Below are 23517 nucleotides of genomic sequence, written 5' to 3' on the forward strand. Positions count from 1 at the left end.
AGCTGAACTGGCCAGGTTCCTTTGACCAGGATGTTTAATATGAGTCTCAGAATAAGGAAGATTCTGCAGGAATGTATTCCATTGCACAAGGGTGGTGCAAAGACCAATGTATCCAACTATCAACCAATTAGTATCTCAGGAGTGGTGGTGAAGATTTTGGAAAAATTGGTTAGGGCCTGCATTCAGAAATTGGTTGACAGTGAATCTCTACTTTGCAATGAACAACATGGTTTTACTAAGGGAAGGTCATGTTTTAGCAACTTGCTCACATTCTATGACAATGTTACCATTGAACTAGACAAGGGGAAAGGATACACCAAGATACTTTGGATTTTGCTAAGGCTTTTGACAGAATATAACATGGCAGACTGCTGCATAAATTGGAGAAAATGAGTTTGGGTTATACAATATTAGCATGGATAAGAGGATGGTTGACTGACAGATATCAAAAAGTAGTATGTGGAGGATCTGAGTCTGCAAGGTTTAAAGTTATAAACTATTATAAAAATAACCAAGATCTAGTTAGTAAGGGAAGGTGCATGGAGCAACTCCAAGGTTTACCAGCACCACCATCTCTTTACATGGCGTGTGGAGCACAGATAGCTATAAGGACTTAAAACAGCTTCGGCTTACGCAGAAGGATATAAAAGTTCTTTCCTTGAAGGCACTACAGGGCAGACTGGTGGCATGGCATTGCCACCAGAGAATGACTACAATGATAACTAGAACAGGCATAGGGTAACTCCTATCTCAGTAAACAAGGAAATAATAATCACCAAAGCTGATAAAGGGAATGCCACAGTATTGCTTAACCAAAAGGATTACACAGGTAAGCGGAATGCTCTATTGTTAGATTGGGCTACTTACCTCACTATCGAGTACAATCCCCACCAACTCACAAATTAGAAAACTCCACAGGCTCCTTAAGAAGGTCACTTCTTGGTCAGTAGAAGTCACTAACAAATTAAAACCGTTTAACTCCATACTCCCCCACCCCACCCCCGTATATATGGACTCCCAAAAATACATAAGGAAAATGGGCCATTACGTCCCATAGTGGATGGCATTGATTCCCCCACATACAAACGAGCTAAATATTTGGCCAAAGCCCTCACACACTATACTGGCAACACACCTTCACATATAAAAAACTCAGCCCACTTCAGAGTCAGCATAGAAAACCTTACACTCAAACACACTGATGTAATGGTCAGTTTTGATGTCTCCTCCCTATTCACAAATGTCCCACTCAAAGAATCCTTAGAGCTAATCCAAGCTAAATTTCCTCCCAATATCACAGCCCTATTTCAGTTCACAATGAACTCGGCTATTTTGTTTGGCAAGGAAAATTCTACAAACGAATAGAGAGGACAGCCATGGGTTCTCCACTCTCCCCACCTTTGGCCAACTTTTATATGGAGACTTATGAAGAGAAAGCCTTAAACTCTTCCCCACAAAAACCAACCATATGGCTTTGCTATATTGATGATGTGGTCACTATTTGGCCACATGGCTCTGATGCATTCCTCTCCTTCCTAACACACTTAAACAACCAACATCCCAGAATCAAGTTCACCCTGGAAGAAGAAAAAACAACTGCCTTCCTTTCTTAGACACACTAGTCACCTGCCAGCCTGATGGAACCTTGGTTTTCTCAGTTTATAGAAAACCCACCCATACAGGCAGATACATTCACCAACAATCCCACCCCCTCACAACAATATGGAGTCATTAAGACACTACACAACAAGGCTAAACTTATCTGTTCAAATGACAATGCCCTAACCACAGAACTAAACCACATTCTCAACACTTTCTAAACCAATGGCTATCCCCCCCCAAAAAAATCCAAAACATATTGAAACCAATAAACCACAATCCTGTTCCCCCTTCGCAACAAGGATTACTCTAAATCCATCACCATTCCCTATATCCGAGGCACCTCAGAAAAAATTACAAAAATCCTAAAAAAACCTGACAACTTCCTGTTACAGACCTTATCCGCTCCACTAAAGACCAATCTCATCCCCCCTAGACCTACCTGGTGTATACCAAATCCCTTGCAACTGTAAGCTGTCCTACTTTGGCCAAACAGGCAAGACAGCTAATATCAGAATTTCAGAACACAAGGATTACATCCAGTTTCACCAATACAGCCACTCTAGTCTTGCAGATCATGTGCTGGATTCCCGCCATAGAATGCAGTGGAAGAAAGCCACGATTATACACTGTAGTAAATTCAAAATACGAAAGGCTATTCATAGAATCACTAAGAAACAATCCAAACTTAAATTTGGTTGCATGAAACTGCCCCAAATTTGGGAAACCTACATCAGAAGATCTTCAGCCCAATCGGCCAAGAATACCATCATTGCCCGCTAGGGGGCACCATCAGGACTTTTTAGGAGAAAGGATAGCTTCCTACTTCGTTCCTCATTTACTGTGTGTGTTGTGCTTGTGTGCACGTGTCATGTATTTAAGTTCCTGTGATAATGACAATGTGACGTTGCCGAAATATTGGAAGTGTATTAAAATTTATTCTATTGCACGTTGTAATTTCCCTAAGCTATTTAATAAGAATGGATAGCAACTCATGTAATATTTTTTATTAGTGTGGAATTTGTGCCTAAGTATCACAGGATCTTCAGTACAAGATAAAGGCAATTGAACATTAACAGACAATTCCAAAAAGCACCACCTAAATATTCATTTTTGAAATTATGGATTCTACAACCGTGTTAAAATAACTCTTTTTATTATCCCGACGTTTCGATCTTCATATCAAGATCATCATCTGGAGCATACATAAATATACAAGACAAGCTGCGTTACATTTCAAACCGTAAGCTAGAGAAACAATGATTTCATCACATGCTACTCAATGTCATTACCTCTAGTGAAAAAAAAAAATTACATCAAGCTAATTTAATTTTTGATTACATGAATAAACATTCTTGCTTACAGATGGTTTTCCTTCCAGTAACAGTACGTCCTATTTCTATTATTACAATTGTTATTTTTGATTTAAAAAACAAAAAATTATTTATAAATTACAACATGAATAAAGTTTCTTATAGATTTTTTTTTCCTTAACAATGATATCCTATTTTTCAGTATTAAAGTGATTTTAGATTTAGGATCCTGGATTTTCTAGAGTCCTGTTTATAGTTGTTCTTAGAGAGGAAGGATTCGTGGGACGAATATATGCCTTCCATATGTATGGGATTTTGAGACCATCATTGTTTAGATTGGGGTGGTTGATAATGATCTCACAAGCTTCCTTAAATTTGCGTTCATACCATGTTTTGGTATGATGTAAACAACTAGTGCTTTTCCAGTCAATTTTATGTAAAGTGTTCAGAGCATGATCAGAAAGGCCAGCTTCACCATAATTATTGATGTGTCGTTTATGTTCTTTTTGTCTGATCGGAATTGTGCATCCTGTTTCTCCTATGTATGGTATGTTGCAGGTGCAGTAAATATGGTATACTCCAGGGTGGGCCAGCGGAGGGAATGGGCCTTTGGATGAGTTGAGTAAGCTTTTTAATTTTGCAGGAGGTTTACAGGTGGCTTTGAGGTTGTATTTTTGTAGTACTCTGTTTATTTTGTCTGATGTCCCTTTAATGTAGGGAATGGTTACAGTTTTACTGTAGTCTAGTTTGTCTTTGTTGTTTATTGAGGTCTTGTAGAGAATTTTGTTAATAGTGTTTTGGATGTATCCATTTTTTTGAAAAGTATTACTGATCACTTTAAATTCGTTTTTCAGTGCCTGTTCACTGGAGCAAATCTTCAGAGCTCTGTTTTTTAGCGTACTGATGACACCTAGTTTTTGTGTTGAGTGGTGGTAGGAGTTTATGTGTACACATTGGCCAGTATGTGTCGGTTTCCAGTAAACAGTGAAGGAAAGATTGCCCGAGGGAAGACTTGTGACAAGTGTATCTAGAAACGGCAGTCTGTTATGTTTTTCAATCTCAATTGTGAACTGTTACGTTTGTGTTGTTTGTTTAGGTGGCTAAGGAAAGTGTCTAGCAGCCATGGACCAAATCGCGAAAACATCGTCAACATATCTGAGCCACACTTTGGGTTTTAAAGGGGAGGAACCTAGAGCAAGTTGTTCAAAATGTTCCATATAAAAGTTAGCAATCGGGGGGGGATAATGGCGAGCCAATGACTGTGCCTTCTTTTTGTAGGTAGAAAGCGTTTTGCCGTACAAAATAACCAGAATGTAACATATGCGCAAAGATCACCGTGATTTCTGGAAGAAATTTGTTCTGTAAAAGAAGAATTGTGTCGTTGATTGGGGCATTCGTAAAGAGGGCAGAGACATCAAAACTGACTAATAGATCATCTTTTTCTAATGTAATGTCTTTGATGATGTTTATGAAGTGTTGTGTGCTTTTGATATAGGAGGGGGAATTACCTACCAACTCCTTGAGTGTTGTCGCTAATTTTTTTGGCTAAGTGATAAGTCGGACTATCAATCCCTTCAACTATAGGCCTTAACGGTGTTTTCTTTGTGAATTTTCGGTAGCCCATAAATTCTCGGGGAACGAGCGTAGTGTGGAAATAGTTTTTTAACCGTATCTTTGGGCCATGTGGTAATCGACTTAAGTAGATTCTCTGTTTTCTTGTTGATTCTAGTAGTTGGATTATAATTAACTAAATTTGTATGTACTATTGTCCAAGACCAGCAGATTCGTTTTTTCCATATAAGTGGTTCAGTTTAAGATAATGGTGGCACTTCCGAAATAGAACATCACTGTTACTGGAAGGAAAACCATCTGTAAGCAAGAATGTTTATTCATGTAATCAAAAATTAAATTAGCTTGATGTAATTTTTTCCCCCACTAGAGGTCATGCCAATGAGTAGCACGTGATCAAATCTTTGTTTCTCTAGCTTACGGTTTTGAAATGTAACGCAGCTTGTCTTGTAAATTTATGTATGCTCCAGATGATGATCTTGATATGAAGATCGAAATGTCGGGATAATAAAAAGAGTTATTTTAACACGGTTGTAGAATCCATAATTTCAAAAATGAATGCTGTTCACTGTAACACTAAAAGAAAAGCACCACCTAAGTAGCTAATGTAAGATAACTAAAAAGATCAGTAAATTTCCTAACTTATTAAAAAAAAAAAACTATATATATTTAGATAAAATAAAGTTAGGAAAGATTAGCTGATTTAAAAAGTACTATCTCCCACAAAGTGGATAGACGTGGGATCTGTTTAAGTTAGGAGAGAAGTATAGTTTCACATGATTCTTCATAAATTCATTCCATGAGGAACTGACTTTTATGATAATTATTTTAAATATGCCTACTCACAGTATTTCATTACTGAGATAGACAAATACAAGATTTGACAATAGTGGAGTCTTGACTAATAACAGATTAGTCCCCCACCCATGAACAAGTACGCATCAGCTGATTCATTGATTCATCCTACCTGAACACATTAAAATCATGTTAGTAAAGTATCCATTTTTCTAAATTGTAGCCTACCTTCTGATTCCTCAGTACTTGGCTCATTTTTTTTTTTTTACATATGAAAAGTTCTTATGAGAACACAATGCATTCTTTTTGCAAAAAAAAAAGAAAAAAAAAAAAGGAAAAAATGTGTGTGTGTACATAAGTACACACACACACACACACACACACACACACAATTCTTTCATTTTTAAAACTAAATATCAAAATAAAATTTATATTGCCTTACCATACAGCAACATTGCCATCTGTGGATCCATTAATGAGGAATCTGAACTAAATATCTTTTCTGCTACCAATGTGCTACAAGACCCCACCATCTCAATAGTAGTAACAGCCCTAAAATTAAACACATTACTTGATATGGAAAACTGCTTTTACAATACAGAGCAACCTATTTCAATTCACAATGCATTTCTTAGTCTTTGAAACATTTTAGGTAAAGCACATATCTGAAATATAAAAATACTGATAAATAAATGAACAAACAAACAAGAAAAATTCCCACTGTAACTTTCAATCATTTTCTCTACAGTACCAATTAGCAGTTTACATTGTCAAATGTTTAAGTTAAAGTCAATCTTTTTACTTCTCTAATACTAATTTTTCATGTTAAAGCAACGGCTGCAAGTAAATAATCCAAACAGTAACCACATGTGAATTATTGGAAAGATTCTTTTTTTCTAAATTCACAGATATATTTCTTTAAAAGATTTTTAATTTGCTATATATGAACAAAATTATATTGCCATTATAAAGTCTCAAGAACTTTTCAATATTTCCTAATTTACCAGTTAAAAGCAAATTTTAGCTTGAAGTTCTTATATTTAACAGCCAATATTTTTTATAAATATAAAAATTTTTAATCACTAAATTATAACCTGCTTAAGTTTATTTACTTGATCATTTCATGGCTTCATTCTTCTTTGACTAATAGGATCAAAATAATTGTCATAATGATAAAACTCCTGAATACTACTGGAACAAAAGGGGCATACTGGTTGAGAATGATAGAGCCAGTTTAGCATTCTTTATATGGAAACATAGTTGCTGTTCTACTCTTAGTATAGAAAGAAATTTCGTTTTTCTGCTATATAATAAACAGTAGTACTATAATTAGTGAAGTAGGAAATTTTGATGTCAGAAAATTTGTTTCTGAAATTGCCTTTTCATTCTTCCCTTCCAACAATAAACAAATAAATCACAGATGAAACAGTAAATCATATTACATGAAAGGCCAATAGTTATCTAACCCTAAAAAACAGGAATTAATGACAAACATAATAGCATTATATTCAAATCAATGCAATATAACAGTGTAAATGGACCATTATATTGAGCAACACAATCTATATTTAAGCTGTAAATCAGCAGTTATGAAGGAGGTAGAGTAATATGGTTTAATGTAAAATTAGGTGTCAGATAAGAGTGTATATAATCTACAATTTTATTCATCATCTATATGGATTATATCATAGAGGAAAGTGGCATTAGGCCTGAAATCAAAACTGAAGATAGTGAAGTAACCACATTTGAAGTGAAGATATTTGAACTCAGCTCTTTAGTTTTATGCAATGGGTGTTATACTGTAGAATAAATAAAGTACAAGTCTAAGTTTAAGGGAGATGGTAAATCCCGTATTATTCTACAGCTGGGTACGAAACTCAGATCGAAATCCATCGAACTCCTAGTTTCATGCCGAAAAAACTATCAGCGAGCCCAAGTGTAAGTAATCACTCGGGTAGTACAACACCAGGGCAACTCGGAGCAAGCTCCATTACTGTCCTTAATATTCTCTCATAATGTAAAACGCAGCTCCTAGGAGATGTATTACTGTTTTACATTATGAGAAGAGGTCACTACCCAGACCAGTTTCAACCCTTTTTGAGGTCTCATCAGTGAGTAGGTAGACCTGGAATATCAAGGTTTGAAGTGAACTGAACTTACATATATCTCTACCTATATCTCCCTTAAACTTAACTTATGTCGTCGGTAAATTCCCTAATAATCCAACTTTATTAAAATAATAAAGTTGGATTATTAGGGAATAATCCAACAAGTGTGTTGGATTATTCCCTAACTAAATTGAATAACTGCTGTAATAAATGTGGTGTGAAAATTAACAATAAAAAGACAAACTATCAGAATAAGAAGGCACATGGCAAATTAAATGCAATAATAAACGAACATTATTGTCAAATAATAAATTTAGTTTAATCCTTTATCCAAGTGTGAGCAAACAAAGTTTGCACCTGAAAATATCTTCAGGACTGGGGTAAGGTATCTTCAGTGTTGTTACACTGAAGATATCTCAATAAAGGTGGAAACTAGTCTGGGTAGCGGCCCTTCCCTTAATGCATAACATTATACATAACCGCAAGGAGACGTGTTGTGCATTATGGAAGATGGTGAGATAGGAGTGATGTTAGCTTGGTCCACCTTTGCTACGAGTTGCCCGGTGTTGTACTACCTTACCCCAGTCCTGAAGATATTTTCAGGTGCAAACTTTGTTTGCTCACACTTGGATAAAGGATTAAACTAAATTTATTATAGTCTAACCAAGTGAAAAATAAACTTTCAATAATTGTCAAAGATGGTAAAAGGTAGGAAGTCAACTGAATAAATTTATATGGAATAAGAGAAAAATTAGTCAAAACATTAAACTAGCTATATACAAGACAGTGCTCAAAACCAATTTTAACTCATGGATCTGAGAGCTGGATCAGAAATAAAACTCTTGATCAAATATTGGAGACTACAGCTAAGAGAGTTCTGAGAAAAATTAGGAGAGTGAACAGATGTCATCAAATGTCAGAATCATTATAAATGAGAATATCAGGAAAGAACTTCACACTGATAGCATTCAGGAGTATGGTCACTTAAATAGGATGAGAGAGGAAAGGTTAACAAAAAAGGTAACAAAAGATTAGTAGATGAATTTGGAAGAAAACCACTGATATGAAGTTAGTAATGATAAAAAAAAAAACTTTTCATGTAGTATCATCATAATATCATGTATACCCTTGAGGATACATATCAGGAATTTGATGATATTATGATACATACACATTTTTATGTGCAGCATCCACAAACTTATCTAGTAAATTCTAGTACAAACTTGTAAGTTTACACTATCAGGCAAAATAAGGATTTTTAAAAAATTTTCTTCAAGCATTAAGAATGTCTGGAGTAGTGAGTATATTGCTCCACATTGCCCAGACTGTGGTTTTGAATCTGTCTGGCAGAAGGCATTCCTAACAACTGATTGCGTTGAAAATATATTCACTACTTACTTATTATCTTCACTCAATTATTGCTCTCCATCAGACTATTCTTTGTTTCTCTCTTAATCTCATTCCAGGATTTTCCCATCTGTCTCATCTCTGCTTCGATTTCTTTCCTCCAAGTTATCTTGGAGCACCCTCCCCACTTCTGCTTCCTTGTGGGTTCCATTCCATAGCTGTCTTTGCTGTATCGTTATCTTGGTTTCCAATTAGGTGTAGCAAACACATTTGTTTGGGACAAAACAAATCCATCTGACATCAAAACAGAAATAACAAAAAATGAAATGGAATGGAATTGATTTGTATTCCCATAGTGTTCGAATTTTTTTTGGCCATTATATTACCATTATTTTCTTTAGGCATCTATTTATGTAAATGTGCAGTTTATTTAAATTCCTTTTGGTTAGTCTCCAGTTTCAGATCCAGATTAAAAATTTCAGATCAAAATTTTTCACCATGGACTACTACAATATGTAATAAGTGTATATGTAAAAGCAGAAATAAAATGAAAAACTATTAATTACCTGTTTTTTCTATCACAGCTTTCTTTGTGATGATCAATAACTTCTATAACAGATGAATCTAACACTGCATCTTCAGCAGCTAAAACATTGTGATCAACTAATGTGAGTGCCAACCTCCCTTTCAAGTGAAGCACCTATGAATAATTTAAATACCAACTATATTCAAATTAAGAGAAATGAAGTTTCATGAAGAAGTTAAATACCCTGCTAAATAGTATTATCTTTGTAATGATATACAAAGATAACATTTCAAACATAATGAGGCATCATAAAAAATTTAAAAGCTACCAAAACTGCTATTTAAGATTTCATTTTATTAAATTTTTTTTTCTTTACAATGCATGATATTTTATACATGGTTTAAGATTTTATTATCATACATGATAATCTCACCTATGGAAGGTGGAAAACTTATAGCATGTTTAAGGATTAGAGATTAGAAGAAGGCTAAGGATTAGATTAGAAAATAGAAGAATTCCACTTTAGGGAGTTCTTTAAATCCATCTGAAGGTATCAATACATGTGGTGGTAATGGCCCAACACTAGGTAATGAGAAAAACATCTACCACCTACAAGACATTCACTAACATCGATGCAGTAGGATTTGAACCCATGATTTCTTGGTTAGAAAGAAATGGTGGTGGCAGTACACCATCTCTCTCCAATCTCACTTCTGCAAAGTGATCCTTTTAGTAGATTGCTACACTTGGACAATAGACAAACAGAACTAAAAACAACTAAAAGCAAAACTTCATACAACAAGACAACATAAAACATCATGGGAGCAATAGTAAAAATGTGTAAGTGTGGCTATAGTATGCAAACATGATGATATGAATGGCACTGAGCATGGCTATGCAACTGGCAAAGGGGTGAAAATTTACACTTTGGGTTCAGACCTTCTGAGTGCATATGGGCAAAAGAGAAAGTTGTCCAAATGAACCAAGCAAACTTCAGATCTAAATATAAAAAAAAGCCAGGTGGTAATTTGTTATGTCTATACACAAATGCCAGGAGCATCAAGAACAAAAGGACTGAGGTCACTGCTTTATTGAATACACTATGACCTAAGAGTGTTGACATTAATGAAACCTGGCTATCAGAATCAGATGTTGTAAGTGGAATTAAAAGTAAAGAAGATAGCAGTTTTAGGAATAACAGAAGACAGGAGAGGAGGGGGGAGTACTACTAATGATATCAGACAACGTGAATCCAGTTAGGGTAGAAACATTAAACAATGGTAGTAATGCCTCATGCAGCAGAGTTTGAGGCTAAAAGGATGAAATATATGGTGGGTGTTGTTACAGACCTGGGGGTTCAGATGCAGGAGATGTTAAAACACTGCCAAATTAGCCTCATGGGTACTAAACAAGCGATCGTTATGAGTGAATGAGATTATCTAAATATATTTCGTTAGATAGAAGAGAAATCTCATAAGAATGAAGAATCGAGTTGCAAGTTAACTTTCTCAAGCAGCATGTGAAAGAAAGAACTCAAGGTCACAGTGTTAGATTTGATCATAATGTCAGAAGGAAGTCTCAATTAAGAATATGATTATTTTACCACCAGTTAGTGATAATGCCATACTGGCCTGAGAAGTAGCCAACTATACGGATGTTCCAATTAGGACAGGTTACATGAACTAAAAATCTGGAAATTATGACTAACTCAGGAGAATACTATCTCTGGTCCCATGGTATCAATTCCTGAATGGAACCATTGCAATATCAGCAATGCATGGGAATCTTTGAACAAGTGCATAAATGAGACAATATCTGAATATATCTGTAGAGTTCAAAGAATAGGGTGGAAGTGAAACACATGTGCAACCACATTAAGAAAGAAATCTATAAAAAGAAGATGATGTGGTACGAACATTATCTCTACACTTCCAAATGGGTGCTACAGGATATCATCTGATGAAATTTTTCATTATACGAAGGTGGGGAGAGATCACGGGAACATCGCTGGAAGTTAAGTTTGTTCACAGTTAAGAATGAGAGATAGATTTTTCTTTCATAGAACAGTGAGCGAGTGGAATGTTTGCCTGTTGAAGTGGTGAGTGCCTGTTTAGTGTGAGTTTAAGGGAAGTCATGACAGCTGGTTTGGGTGATGTATAGACTCCTTCAATGAGTCCTTGCGTCCCTGAAGGTCTCAGATAATATTAATAATAATGAATAATCATGTCAGATGAGCCTGTGCCCTTTTCCATTAATGCAGAATTGAAGTAGTATCCTCCCATTTGATTCAATAAAAACAATCAGATGTGCATTAACATGTGGTCCTGGGACTACCAATGGGCTGAATAGTAAGAAAGGCTTGGAAAAAACTGTTGACAGGAAAATATATATTAAAAAAATATATACATATGTGCACACACATCACAAACAGGGTAATCAAAATTGAAGCATTCCTGTTTAAGGCCTTTTGGAGAGCCACCCAGTGATCCAAATACTGCAAAACTTCGCAGGAATACATTGTTGTCATGTGGGAGAAATGTCCGAGGAAAAAAAAAAAGTAGTTCCAAAATCCACCACCAAGGAGCACTGTATGATGTATCAAATGTAGATGTAGTAATTTTTCTGTGTGTGTGTGTGTGTGTGTAAGAAGGAGAAAAGCACCATAAGAATAAATAATGTTACACCCTGATAACTTAAAGAGTGTGAAAACTTCAGTTATCATGGTGTAACAAGAGAAGAAATAAAAACCCTGTATAGATAACTAAGTAAGCAAGCTTGTTCCTAAGCAGATATCGTTAAGAGCCTTTGAAAGTAACGAATACAAAAAAAAAATAAAAAGGAAAGAAAAACATGCTTGCATCCAAGTAAAAAATATAGCTGAAATTGTTTGTTGAACTAAGGAAAAAAAAAAAGGGAATTTTATTACAGTTGTGATATGATAAAATAAGGTTAAGTAAAGCAAAGAAGATTAGTCATAGGATTTTGTATGTGAGAGGCTAGTTTTTACGCTTGAAATAAGAGATTAAAGATTCAAGTTAATTCTTAGAAAATTGTGGAAAGAGGATTAATTTAGTATAGATGACATAGAGGTTAGCTTAAACAAAAAAAAAAAGCTCAAGGTCATAATTCCCAAATTGAGCACACGAACCGCATGATGTTTTGGCAGAAAAACGCCACTCTAATTGGTCAGTGAAATCTACTCCAGAAAGGAGAGAAGAAAAGAAACTGAAGAAGGTGCTGGTAGGGGTCATCGTATAAAAGGTTTAGGAAGCCCCCCACACACACAAGGCTTTTTTTTCGAGGGTTTTCTTCACGAGTCTTCATATAGGTCTCGCGCGGTTTTCCTGAGTGACGGGTTAGGAGTTTTCTCCGTCTGACACCATAAGGAAACAAAGTGTGTGGGATTTCGATTCCGTGTTTCTATTGTAAGAAATGAGGGACGCCGTTTAGTTAAAAAGAGAGAAGATAATGGCAGTGTGTTTCATCGTCCAGTGATCGGAACGAGAGAAAGAAAATTCTATAAAGAAGTCAGTGCCCACGTGGTGAATTTCACAGCCATAGAATAGATGATCCTATGTATGTAGAATGTAATTCTACATACATAGGATCATCTATGTATGTAGATGATTGTAGAATGTAAGGTAAAGATTGTGAAAGCCCACCTTAGTGCCAAAAGAACTTAGGAGTGATAAGTTATAGAAGAGTTCATCCTAGGAAGGTAAAATATCGGAAAAAGGTAGAGTCCAGCATAGAAGACCCAAGTCAAAAGGTACTGTAAAATCTCATGTCAATTCAAATCATATGTAACTGTAGTCATTGTTCAATTACTAAACAGTAGAAAGGATTAATGAGAATTATACTAGGACTTTAGTACATGTCAATCTAGAATAAAAACGAGCTTGTTACTATTAATTAATATGTATTCATGTGCCTAGAGATTTATGCATGTACATTGTATTTTAATTAAGAGAGTTTTAAAGGTCAAAAGTGTGTATTAGCTCAGCGAAAGGATAATTTTCATCCATATCGTCTTAGTGAGAAAATTACAGTAACTGATTATATATGTCCTAGAAAATACAGAATTATAGCATGATCAAACCAGTAAGGGGTTAGACAAAGGATCAACTAGTTCTAGGATTATACATGTTTGTGTGTATAGAATCTGTAATGGCAATAAGATCACAATTCTCATGTAGGGTCTTAACCTAATACTTGTGTTTAGCTAGTAAAAATTTGTATTATGTATTCTTAGTATTGAATTGAATTTTATTTGATAAAGGATGAATTGTACCATGTTTAAGAGTTCAATAAACTTTTGTTCATTGAAAATACAGTTGTCTGAGATTGCCGCGCTCAATGCACCACTTGTAACAACATACGAACCTAATCACGCGCGGGGGGGGGGGATTTGTAAAGTTACGAGATAAAGGTCACGACTGCATATTACTTTCACACTCAGACATATTTTGGTAATTGCTCCTTGTTTTTGAATTTTATATCTTAAACTAAATGTCCTGAAAGGTGCAGTATAAAATAAATATTTAGGGACATTAAGGGGAGAAGAAGCTTGAATATTTGTATTTGGATGATATCTCATATATAAATAAGATTTGGACAAAGACAAGTAGAGTTTCACATGTAAGGATAGTTGAAAGCCTAATAATCGTAAATTGGGACACAACAATATCACATTTTTATTCACTTCTATTATGCATTCACGGGATGTACTGCTCAACATGTTACCCTTCCTGGTATGTCACAAACTGCATCCTTTGCACAGTGTGTTCAACAGCAGAACACAACTGGTCGGGACTGATAAAGTGTTATGCCATCTCTTCCGGTGATAGCAAGTTATCAGGATGATCCTGATAAAACTTGTCTTTGAGAAATCCCCAGAGACAGAAGTCACAGTGGGTTAGAAAAGGTGAACAAGATGACCATGCAGTGGGAAACTGAATGACTGATCACTCTGGCTTCTGTAAAATGTTCTCGAAGAACCTCCTGTATGAATTGACTGATATGTGAGGGGGGGGCCCCCCATCCTGCATGAAAAATGACTGAATTCAGGCACTGCTGTAGCTGTGGCACAACAGATTGTTTATCATATCACGATGCCTCTCAGTGGTAACCGAGCAGGTCACAAGAACTGAATGGCAAATGTCCTCAAAGAAGAATGGTCCAATAATAAATGCAGCTGTAAACCTGCACCAGACAGTAACTTTGAGTGAATGAAAAGGAATTTGTTGATTTGCATAAGGATTTGTGCACAGCCCACATCCGGGCAACTGAGAGTATTCACAGCTCCGTTCAGGTGAAAGTGAGCCTCATCTCCCCACAAAATCATCCACAGCCATGCAATGTCGAACTCTACTCAAGCAGGGAATGTGAAAGTGAACGTCAGTTGACTTTGAAAGTCCTGCGGGTGCAACTCCTGTGTCAGGGATATTCTGAATGGGTAGAAATGCAGAATCTTCTGTAGAATTTTCCAGACAGTTGTGTAAAGCACATCCATGTGTCTTGTTACAGCATGTGCACTGCAAGAACAAATGCTGTTATTCATTGCCTGCTCCACAATGGCAGAAGCAACTTCATTCGCTTGTGAACTGATTGGTTTACAACCTCTGCCGTCTAATGTCCGATGATCCTGTTTCCTCAAAACAATCATTCATTGCAGAGCACATGGAGAAAGCTGACCTCATCAACATTTGTTCAGGCAACAAAATTTGCAGAGTGCAGTAACAGCAATGCAACTTTTAAATAGTTTTGCGGAAAAAGGTTAGGGACATCACTGCAGACAGTATTAACAACCAGAATGAAGGGGAAAATCCCATGTCCATCATTTTGAACCCTCCTGGCACCTGTCAAGTTGCATGAAATGCAAATTTCATGCATGTGGTGTTTTCAACATCCCTGGTGGGGAATTTTAGAATTATTTTTTTCTTGGAGATATTGCTTCCACATGATCCACAATGTATTCCAGCAAAGTTTTGCAACATTTGGATCACTGCATGACACTCCACAAGGCCTTAAAAACAGGGATACTTCAATTTTGATCACCCTTTATATAAATATATTTACAAATATATATATAAAAAAAAAAAATAAAAAAAATACATTCACATATATATTCAATTAAAACACACACACTTAATTTTAATTGAAGACTTTGAAGCAAGAAGCAGCCTGTTCCAATTTTACCAATTTTGGGGAAATTTAGTAAAAATTATTCCAAAAGATTATTTTCTTACTTGTAATGTTTTCCCATCATATAATATACATATGAATACACATTTTTTCCTCAGAGATGGATGAATTTCCAAAGTTTGAAACTGCCATGTTTCTGCACTAAATTATATAAAAATACCTTAATCTAAGACAGGCATGTCAAATATGCGGTGCGCAGGCCGCATGAGGCCTGCCAACAAGTAACATGTGGCCCAGCAAACTTCGTAACCAATATGGTTATTTAACTTTTGACAACACCGATTTAAATAAACATATTTAAAAAATAAACATTTCTGCTCAAGATTATTTTATACACCAAACTACTCTGCAATTTCTAAAGGAAATAATGTTCTATTTGTCATTTCAAAAAAAGATCTTGTTACACCACTGCATAAATATTGAATTTTATCAAATTTTAACGAGCAAGTCTATGTACACAGTTACACCCACCGACCACAGCAATCAGAAGCTAGCCTTTAGCAATTTTCAAGTCGTAAGAAAGTGTAGTATTTTCTTTATAATTAATAAAGAATTTATAAAAATAATGTCGAAACCTTCAACCAGTATGAGTAAAAAATGATTAATTGAAGAAGAACATTGTCATTTTCAAGAAAAATGGGAGTTACAATATTTTTGTATTCGAGAAAAAAATTTTTTTTATGCCTGATATATAGAAACTATTTCAGTTTGCAAAGAATATAATATTAAAAGGCATTATGATACAAATCATAAAGAAAACTATGACAAATATGATGCGAAATTTCGTGAAGATAAATTGTCAGAATTAAAGTTGACACTTCAAAATCAACAAAGTGTATTTACCAAATCTATTGAAGATAATAAAGCTACAGTAAAAACCAGTTATTTGTTATCACTAATTGCAAGCAAGTCGAAACCATTCACTGAAGGGGAATTTATTCGTGAATGTATTATTAAAGCAGTTGAGGTGTTGTGTCCTGATCAATTAAAGAAATTTAAAAATATAAGCTTATCTTGAAATACCATTGCTAACAGAATTGATGATATAGCCGGGAACTTAAGGAATCAACTGAAATCAATAATTCCAACATTTCAGACTTATTCCCTTGCAAATGACAAAAGTACAGATGTACGGGATATCACTCAGCTGGTTGTTTTTGTTGATGGATGTAATATGAACTTAAAAGTAAGTGAAGAACTTCTAGAAATTATTCCTATGCACGATACAACCACGGGAGTTGATATTTTTGATGCCCTTATGGAAGTTCAGGCAACAAAAGATTATTTGAATTTGAATGAATACAATTTACTGTTAAAAAAGCTAGTTTGTCTTGCAACTGATGGTGTTCCTGCCATGACTGGTGTTGTTAAAGGAGTTGTTACAAATTTAAAAGAAAAATGCAAAGAATAAGGTAATAATAATCTTCAACATTTTCACTGCATTATTCATCAGCAAACACTATGCTCCAAAGTTTTAATATATTGGACATGTCCTAAAAAATGTCAGTAAAATTGAAAATTATATTCATACACGTGGGCTTAATTATTGCAAATAAAATAACTTTCTAGAAGATATAGAAAGTGAATATAGTGATCTACCTTATTATATAGAAATTAGATGGCTTTCCAGTCATAAAGTTTTAAAGCGATTCTTTGAATTGCTGGACAAAATTACCATTTTTTAGAATCGAAAAATTATGAATATGAAATATTAAAAAATGATCAATGGATAAAAGACCTGGCTTTTTCAGTTATTACAAGTCACCTTAATCAACTTAATCTTAAGCTACATGGCAAACATCAAGTAGTTTTAAAAGTTTTAAAGCGATTCTTTGAATTGCTGGACAAAATTACCATTTTTTAGAATCGAAAAATTATGAATATGAAATATTAAAAAATGATCAATGGATAAAAGACCTGGCTTTTTCAGTTATTACAAGTCACCTTAATCAACTTAATCTTAAGCTACATGGCAAACATCAAGTAGTTACCATGTTATTTGACAATATTAACATTTTCAAACAGAAATTATAATTTGACAAAAACAAATTCAAAATGAATATTTATCCCATTTTGAATGTTGTCAATCATTATTACAAAAATCACCAAAATTGAAATTTTCAGAATATGCCATTCAAATTAAGTTATTAGAAAATGAATTCGAAAGAAGATTTTTAGATTTTTAGAAAAATATAAAAATCAGTTTCACCTATTTACTTCTCCTCTATCGATTGATGCTGAAACTGACTGTGAATTTACAGTTGGAATTGATCGAAATTCAGTGTGATTCTGTATTGAAACAAAAATATATGGATGTTGGAATTCCAAAGTTCTATAATTATTTATCAGTCGATCGATACCCCAATGTGTTATGTGCAATGAGGCGTATTTTATTGAAAATGAAAATCTTCAAGTGTCATCTCCTAGAAGGAAGTTGGCAACCATGTCACGGAACCTTTTTCTTTCTTTTGCTGCTCTGGAACATTTTTTGGTAATTCAAACCAGTCCAGTCCTTAATGTCTTCGAACCACATTCTCCTGGGTCTACCTCTCCCTCTTTTTCCATCCAATTTCCCTTCTAATATTAATTTTTGAATGCCTTCTTGTCTGGTTAGATGGCCAAAATATTTAAGTTTTTGCTCTTTAATTATTTTCATTAATGTTCTTTTCATTTTTGCTTTCTTTAAAACATCTTCGTTTTAAAGAAAGTATTTTCTTTAAAATGAAAATAGTATTTTCAACATTCTTCTGATGGTCCACATTTCGAAAGCTTCTAATTTTTTCTCTGCTTCTTTATTTAGAGTCCAAGTTTCACTGTTGTAGAGAAGGCTTGACCAGATATAGTATTTTATTAATCTTTTTCTTGTGTCTATATTAATGTCTCTGGATGTTAGAACAGTTTTCATATCAGTAAAGGCTTTTCTTGCTATCTCTATTCTTCTTTTTATTTCTTTAAGGGAATTTCCTCTGTCTGTAAACATTTGTCCCAAATATATAAAAGACTGAACCTGTTCAATTTTCTTTTTGTTAACAGTTATGTTCAGTTTCTTATTTATTGGTTCTTTTGATATAATCATGTACTTTGTTTTCTTTAGGTTAATAATTAGCCCCATGTCTAAGCTTCTGTTGTAAATTTCTGTGATTAAGTTTTGCAGATATCTTCAGATTCAGCTATAAGAACTGTGTCATCTGCATACCTGAAGTTGTTGAAGTTCCTACCTCCGACTTTTACACCCTTCAGTTCTGAAATATTTTTAAAAACTTGCTCACTATATATATTGTACAGTAAGGGTGATAAAACACATCCTTGCCTTACTCCTTTTTTGATTTCAAAGTTGCCAGAATATGTATTTTTTATATCTTATTGAGGCCATTTGATTCCAGTATATATTTGTAATTATACGTATGTTCTTTTCCTTTTAACCCATTATTTTGTAGGATATGTATTAATTTCTTGTGATCTATTGAATCAAATGCTTTGGTGTAATCAATAAAACAAAGATATATGCTTTTCTGGTTGTCAAGGCTTCTTTCACATAATGTTGAAGATTCCTTCTCTTGTACCTTTGTCTTTTTGAAAACCTGATTGAGTGTCTTCTATTTCTACTGACAAAGTGGCTTTTATTCTTTCTAGGATTATTCTTAGTAGTAATTTTGTAACATGGCTTGTTAAACTTATTAGTCTATATTCTGTACATTCAAAAGTTCTTGGAATTTTAGGAATAGTGACAAAGATGGATTTCCTTAGATCATTAGGGATGTATCCTGAATCATAGATGTCATTAAAAACTTTTAGGTCATTAAGTGTGTTTTCATTTATTTTCTTTAACAATTCAATAGGGATCCAATTAGGGCCTGGCGTTTTACCTGTTTTCATTTGGCTTAGAGCGTATTCTATTTCTTCATATGTAATTGGTTCACCCTCTATATTTTGTATATCTGGTACGTCTGTGCAATCAGAGTCAAACAGTTCTTTTCCATAGTCTTTCCATCTTTTTATGATATCGTGTGTCTCTAGTAGCATTTTTCCATTTTGATCTTCTATACAAGGATTATGGTTGAAATTTTTCTTTTTATTTGTCAGGGTTTGGATTGATTTATGCATTTCTTTAGTATTGTGTTTCTTGTAATATTCCTCTATTTCTTTACATTTTTCATTTAGCCACTTGTCTTTAGCCTTCCTGCATTCATTTTTTATAATTTTACTGAGTATTCTATACTGTTGTGTACTTTTCTTTTTTCGTCTTTCATTCATAAGGTTTAGTATTGAATCAGTCATCCAGGGTTTTTTTCTTATTGTATTTAATTTTTGGAATAACCTCGTTACTATCATATATTGTACTTCTAAAATTTGACCACCTGTTTTCAATTTCCTCTGTGTTACAAAGTACATTGTCTTTTGTTTTATATCCTACATGATCTAATTTCTGAGTTAAACACCATTATGTTGTCAGGTATACTCAGAGTTGTGAAGTCAAGTCTTTCAGTATGATTGTTTTTAGAAATGTTTTTTAGTTTAATTTTTAAAGTGGACACAACAGGGTTATGGTCTGAACCTATATCAGCACCTGGGTATGTTTTTATGTTGGTTATATTATTTTTGTATCTATTATTTATCATTATGAAATCTATTTGGTTTCTTATAGAGTTATCTGGGTTTGTCCAAGTATACAGTCTGCACTTTGGATGTTGAAAGGAAGTATTCATTATGCACAAGTTGTTTTGAATGCAGAATTGTATCAAACTCTCACCTCTTTCATTTCTGTCACCTAGTCCAAATTTTCCAACAACTGGATTTTCTTCCCCTTCTCCAACCTTTGCATTCAAGTCACCCATCACTATGAGTATCTCATTTGATTTTACATATTCTATAGATTTTTGTAAGTTATTATAAAAATCTTCTATTTCTTCATCATTGTGATTCATCATAGGGGCATAAACCTGAATAATTATGATGTTAAAAGGCTTTGCGGCTAATTTAATAAGTATTATTCTTTCGTTTATAAAAATGAAAATCAGTTTCACCTATTTACTTCTCCTCTATCGATTGACATTGAAACTGTTGATGACAATTTACAGTTGGAATTAATCGAAATTCAGTGTGAATTCTGCATTGAAATAAAAACATATGGATGTTGGAATTCCAAGATTCTATAATTATTTATCAGTCGTATTATTAGGCGTATTTTTTATATGCCTAATAATACGACTAATGTGTTATGTGCAATTAGGCGTATTTTATTGAAATATGAAAATCAGTTTCACCTATTTACTTCTCTATCGATTGATGTTGAAACTGTTGATGACAATTTAGTTGGAATTAATCGAAATTCAGTGTGAATTCCACATTGAAATAAAAATATATGAATGTTGGAATTCCAAGGTTCTATAATTATTTATCAGTCGTATTATTAGGCATATTTTTTATACGCCTAATAATACGACTAATGTGTTATGTGCAATTAGGCATATTTTATTGAAATATGAAATATTTCACTAAAATCGATTCTCTATCGATTGATGTTGAAACTGTTGATGAGAATTTACAGTTGGAATTAATCGAAATTCAGTGTGAATTCCGTATTGAAACAAAAATATATGGATGTTGGAATTCCAAGGTTCTATAATTATTTATCAGTCGATCGATACCCCGATGTGTTATTTTCAATTAGGCATATTTTATCTATGTTCGGTAGCACATATTTATGCAAATAACTATTTTCAACTTTAAATTGATCAAGATTAACAGCCTAGCATGTGCAATCAATATTGAAAATAACTACAGCTCAACAAATTCAACCAAATTTTGAAGATTTCATTCATGAAAAACGTTGTCGAGTTTCTTCAAAAAAACGATATGTATAATTTTATTTAAATATGTAAACTTTATATTTTATATGTATTTTTGTAACATAGTTGTATTTTGTACTTATATACTCTAATGTTAATATTAAAAAATCTGTTTCCTTTTTATTTCAAGATTTTTTTTCTGTTGCAGCCCGCAGCTTGATGTTTGATTCTTAATTTGGCCCTTGGAGATAAATGAGTTTGACATGCCTGATCTAAGGTAAATAATTAAAGTAAGTAACAAAATGCTGTTATGAAACTATTTATTACTAGATGGGAATAATTCACAAAATATCAAACACAGTTCTATGAAAACTGCAATGAAATATTTACAAGAAATCACTAATATCAATTGCAAAGTTGTAGAGAATAAGTACTATAATCATTATAACTCTTTACTGGCTTATTGGAGCTGTCTTGTTCTCACAACAAATCTATTCCATTATTTTTTTGTCATACTGTGTAATCTATAACTCAATTTTCAACCAAAAAATGTAGCTGCTTCCTTCTTGCAGCAATGTCTTTCAATTAAAAAATACTTAAGTATTCGTAATTAATATTAAGTATATTTAACAAAATAAACATACCTTGGTAAACTAAGTTAAGTGTGAGACTATTTCAAAGTAAGTAGGTTAATTAAAATTTCAGTTCATTTCACAATCTGTATTTGTGTACTCCAGAATTGTGAATAAAAATTTTTCTTAATGATTATTACCTGGTTAGAAATCATTTCTATGGTTCTTAATTTCCTATTCAACAATATGCTGAAGCAAGGTAGTAAGTCAAGTAAACATGTGATTAGTCCAGTTATTAGTTATAATGAATAATTTCAGAGTACAGTCATCTCCCAACTTAAAGATGAACATATTGTTTGGGTCTAAAAGGCGAGCTTAACATAAGTTAAGCAGAACTATCAACATAAGAATCCTGAATAGCAAAGAATTGGAGCTAGCTGACGAATTGGATAAGTACTAGATCGACATAACTCACGAAACTTTCATACTTTCTACAAACATTCAGCTTTGAAATAATGTTGGATCTAGTATCCACTTTGCCCATGTAATTTTACATTGCCAAAATTAAGCCTTATAGCTCTTCCTTTAGCAATTCCTTCATGGTGATTATCAACTTTTCAGCATACACTTACATAGTAGGTGGCACGATTTGAAGTCACAAAAACTCAGGTTTTCATCCTACAAAACAGACAAACCAGCCAGAGGAACACATACAATTCAGTCATGAAATATTACTCACAGCTGCTTCAGCTTAATGCCAACAACAACCTCTAAGAGTTGTCCGAAAATATGCAACTTAGTAACAGAACAGCACAAATGATTACTGACCTATCTTTCACCCAGGGTCGTTGCAAGATTATATCGTGCCATGAGGCAAATAATTAAATATCGCCCCTGATGGATTATAAGACAAAAATATAAGAAAAACTCCAATTCCCATTTTGTTTTTATTACAAGAGATACATTAATGCAAAACAATTACATAATATTAATTAAATGTTTGCTCTACGGGAATATCGCACAATAAAACTATTTATAAGCTCTTCTAAATTTAAATTATAAGCTATGTCTGCCTCTATCGATATAGCTGCTAGACCAACCAATCTTTCTTGGATCATTGCTATTTGCAAATAATTTTTTAAGTTTAAGCTTGGAAAACTTCTTTCCGCACTTGCTACGCTAACAGGAATTGTTAGCATAGCGACGCCACCTACCACAATATGGCTGAACGAGCACCCTTATTAAGCCATGCATGAGGCAGGCTGCCTCTATGCTACAACCTGTCGATGGTACTGCTTTCACCAGTTCACTTTGACTTAATCTTCCACTCTTTCATTGAGATGCTCAGTTTCTGTTCCTTGTTACTGTTCATCAAAACTAGCATCAGCATTCTCCTGATCTCTTTTAAACCTGCTAAACTACATCAACTATTCAACATCCCTTCATGGTTTTGAAATACATAAGTAGGGAACTCTTTGAGCAGTTCCCCCTCTTATGTATTTCCTAAACAGTACAATCTACATCTCACGAACTTCCAATCCATAGTAGCAATGTACTACAGATTGAAAAACTGGTCACATATGAGAGTGCTATTGGGGGGGGGGGATCATTAAGATGAGTCTTTTAATGTAATGACCATACCAAATCCTTTCAGTAGCCTTTTGAATTTACTTTTGTGTAATATTTAGCTTTGTT

The 23517-nt window shown here is 33.9% G+C and overlaps 1 protein-coding gene across 4 annotated transcripts in view; it reads right to left on the minus strand.

Annotated features, from left to right (window-relative positions):
• LOC150100307 (uncharacterized) overlaps positions 1 to 23517 on the minus strand; it is a 495437-nt gene that overhangs the window by 399174 nt on the left and 72746 nt on the right. For all 4 annotated transcript variants that reach the window (XM_090402566.1, XM_090402565.1, XM_090402567.1 and 1 more), the window contains exons 4-5: positions 9298 to 9431; positions 5719 to 5828 (exon numbers count right to left, since the gene is read on the minus strand). In XM_090402566.1, the coding sequence (XP_090258692.1) occupies positions 5719 to 5828; positions 9298 to 9431 (244 nt within the window). The remainder of the gene's footprint in view (positions 1 to 5718; positions 5829 to 9297; positions 9432 to 23517) is intronic.

Source organism: Typopeltis vanoorti, chromosome 13 (assembly GCF_054136105.1).
Source record: "Typopeltis vanoorti isolate ZY-2024b chromosome 13, IOZ_Tvanoo_1.0, whole genome shotgun sequence".
NCBI lineage: Eukaryota > Metazoa > Arthropoda > Arachnida > Uropygi > Thelyphonidae > Typopeltis > Typopeltis vanoorti.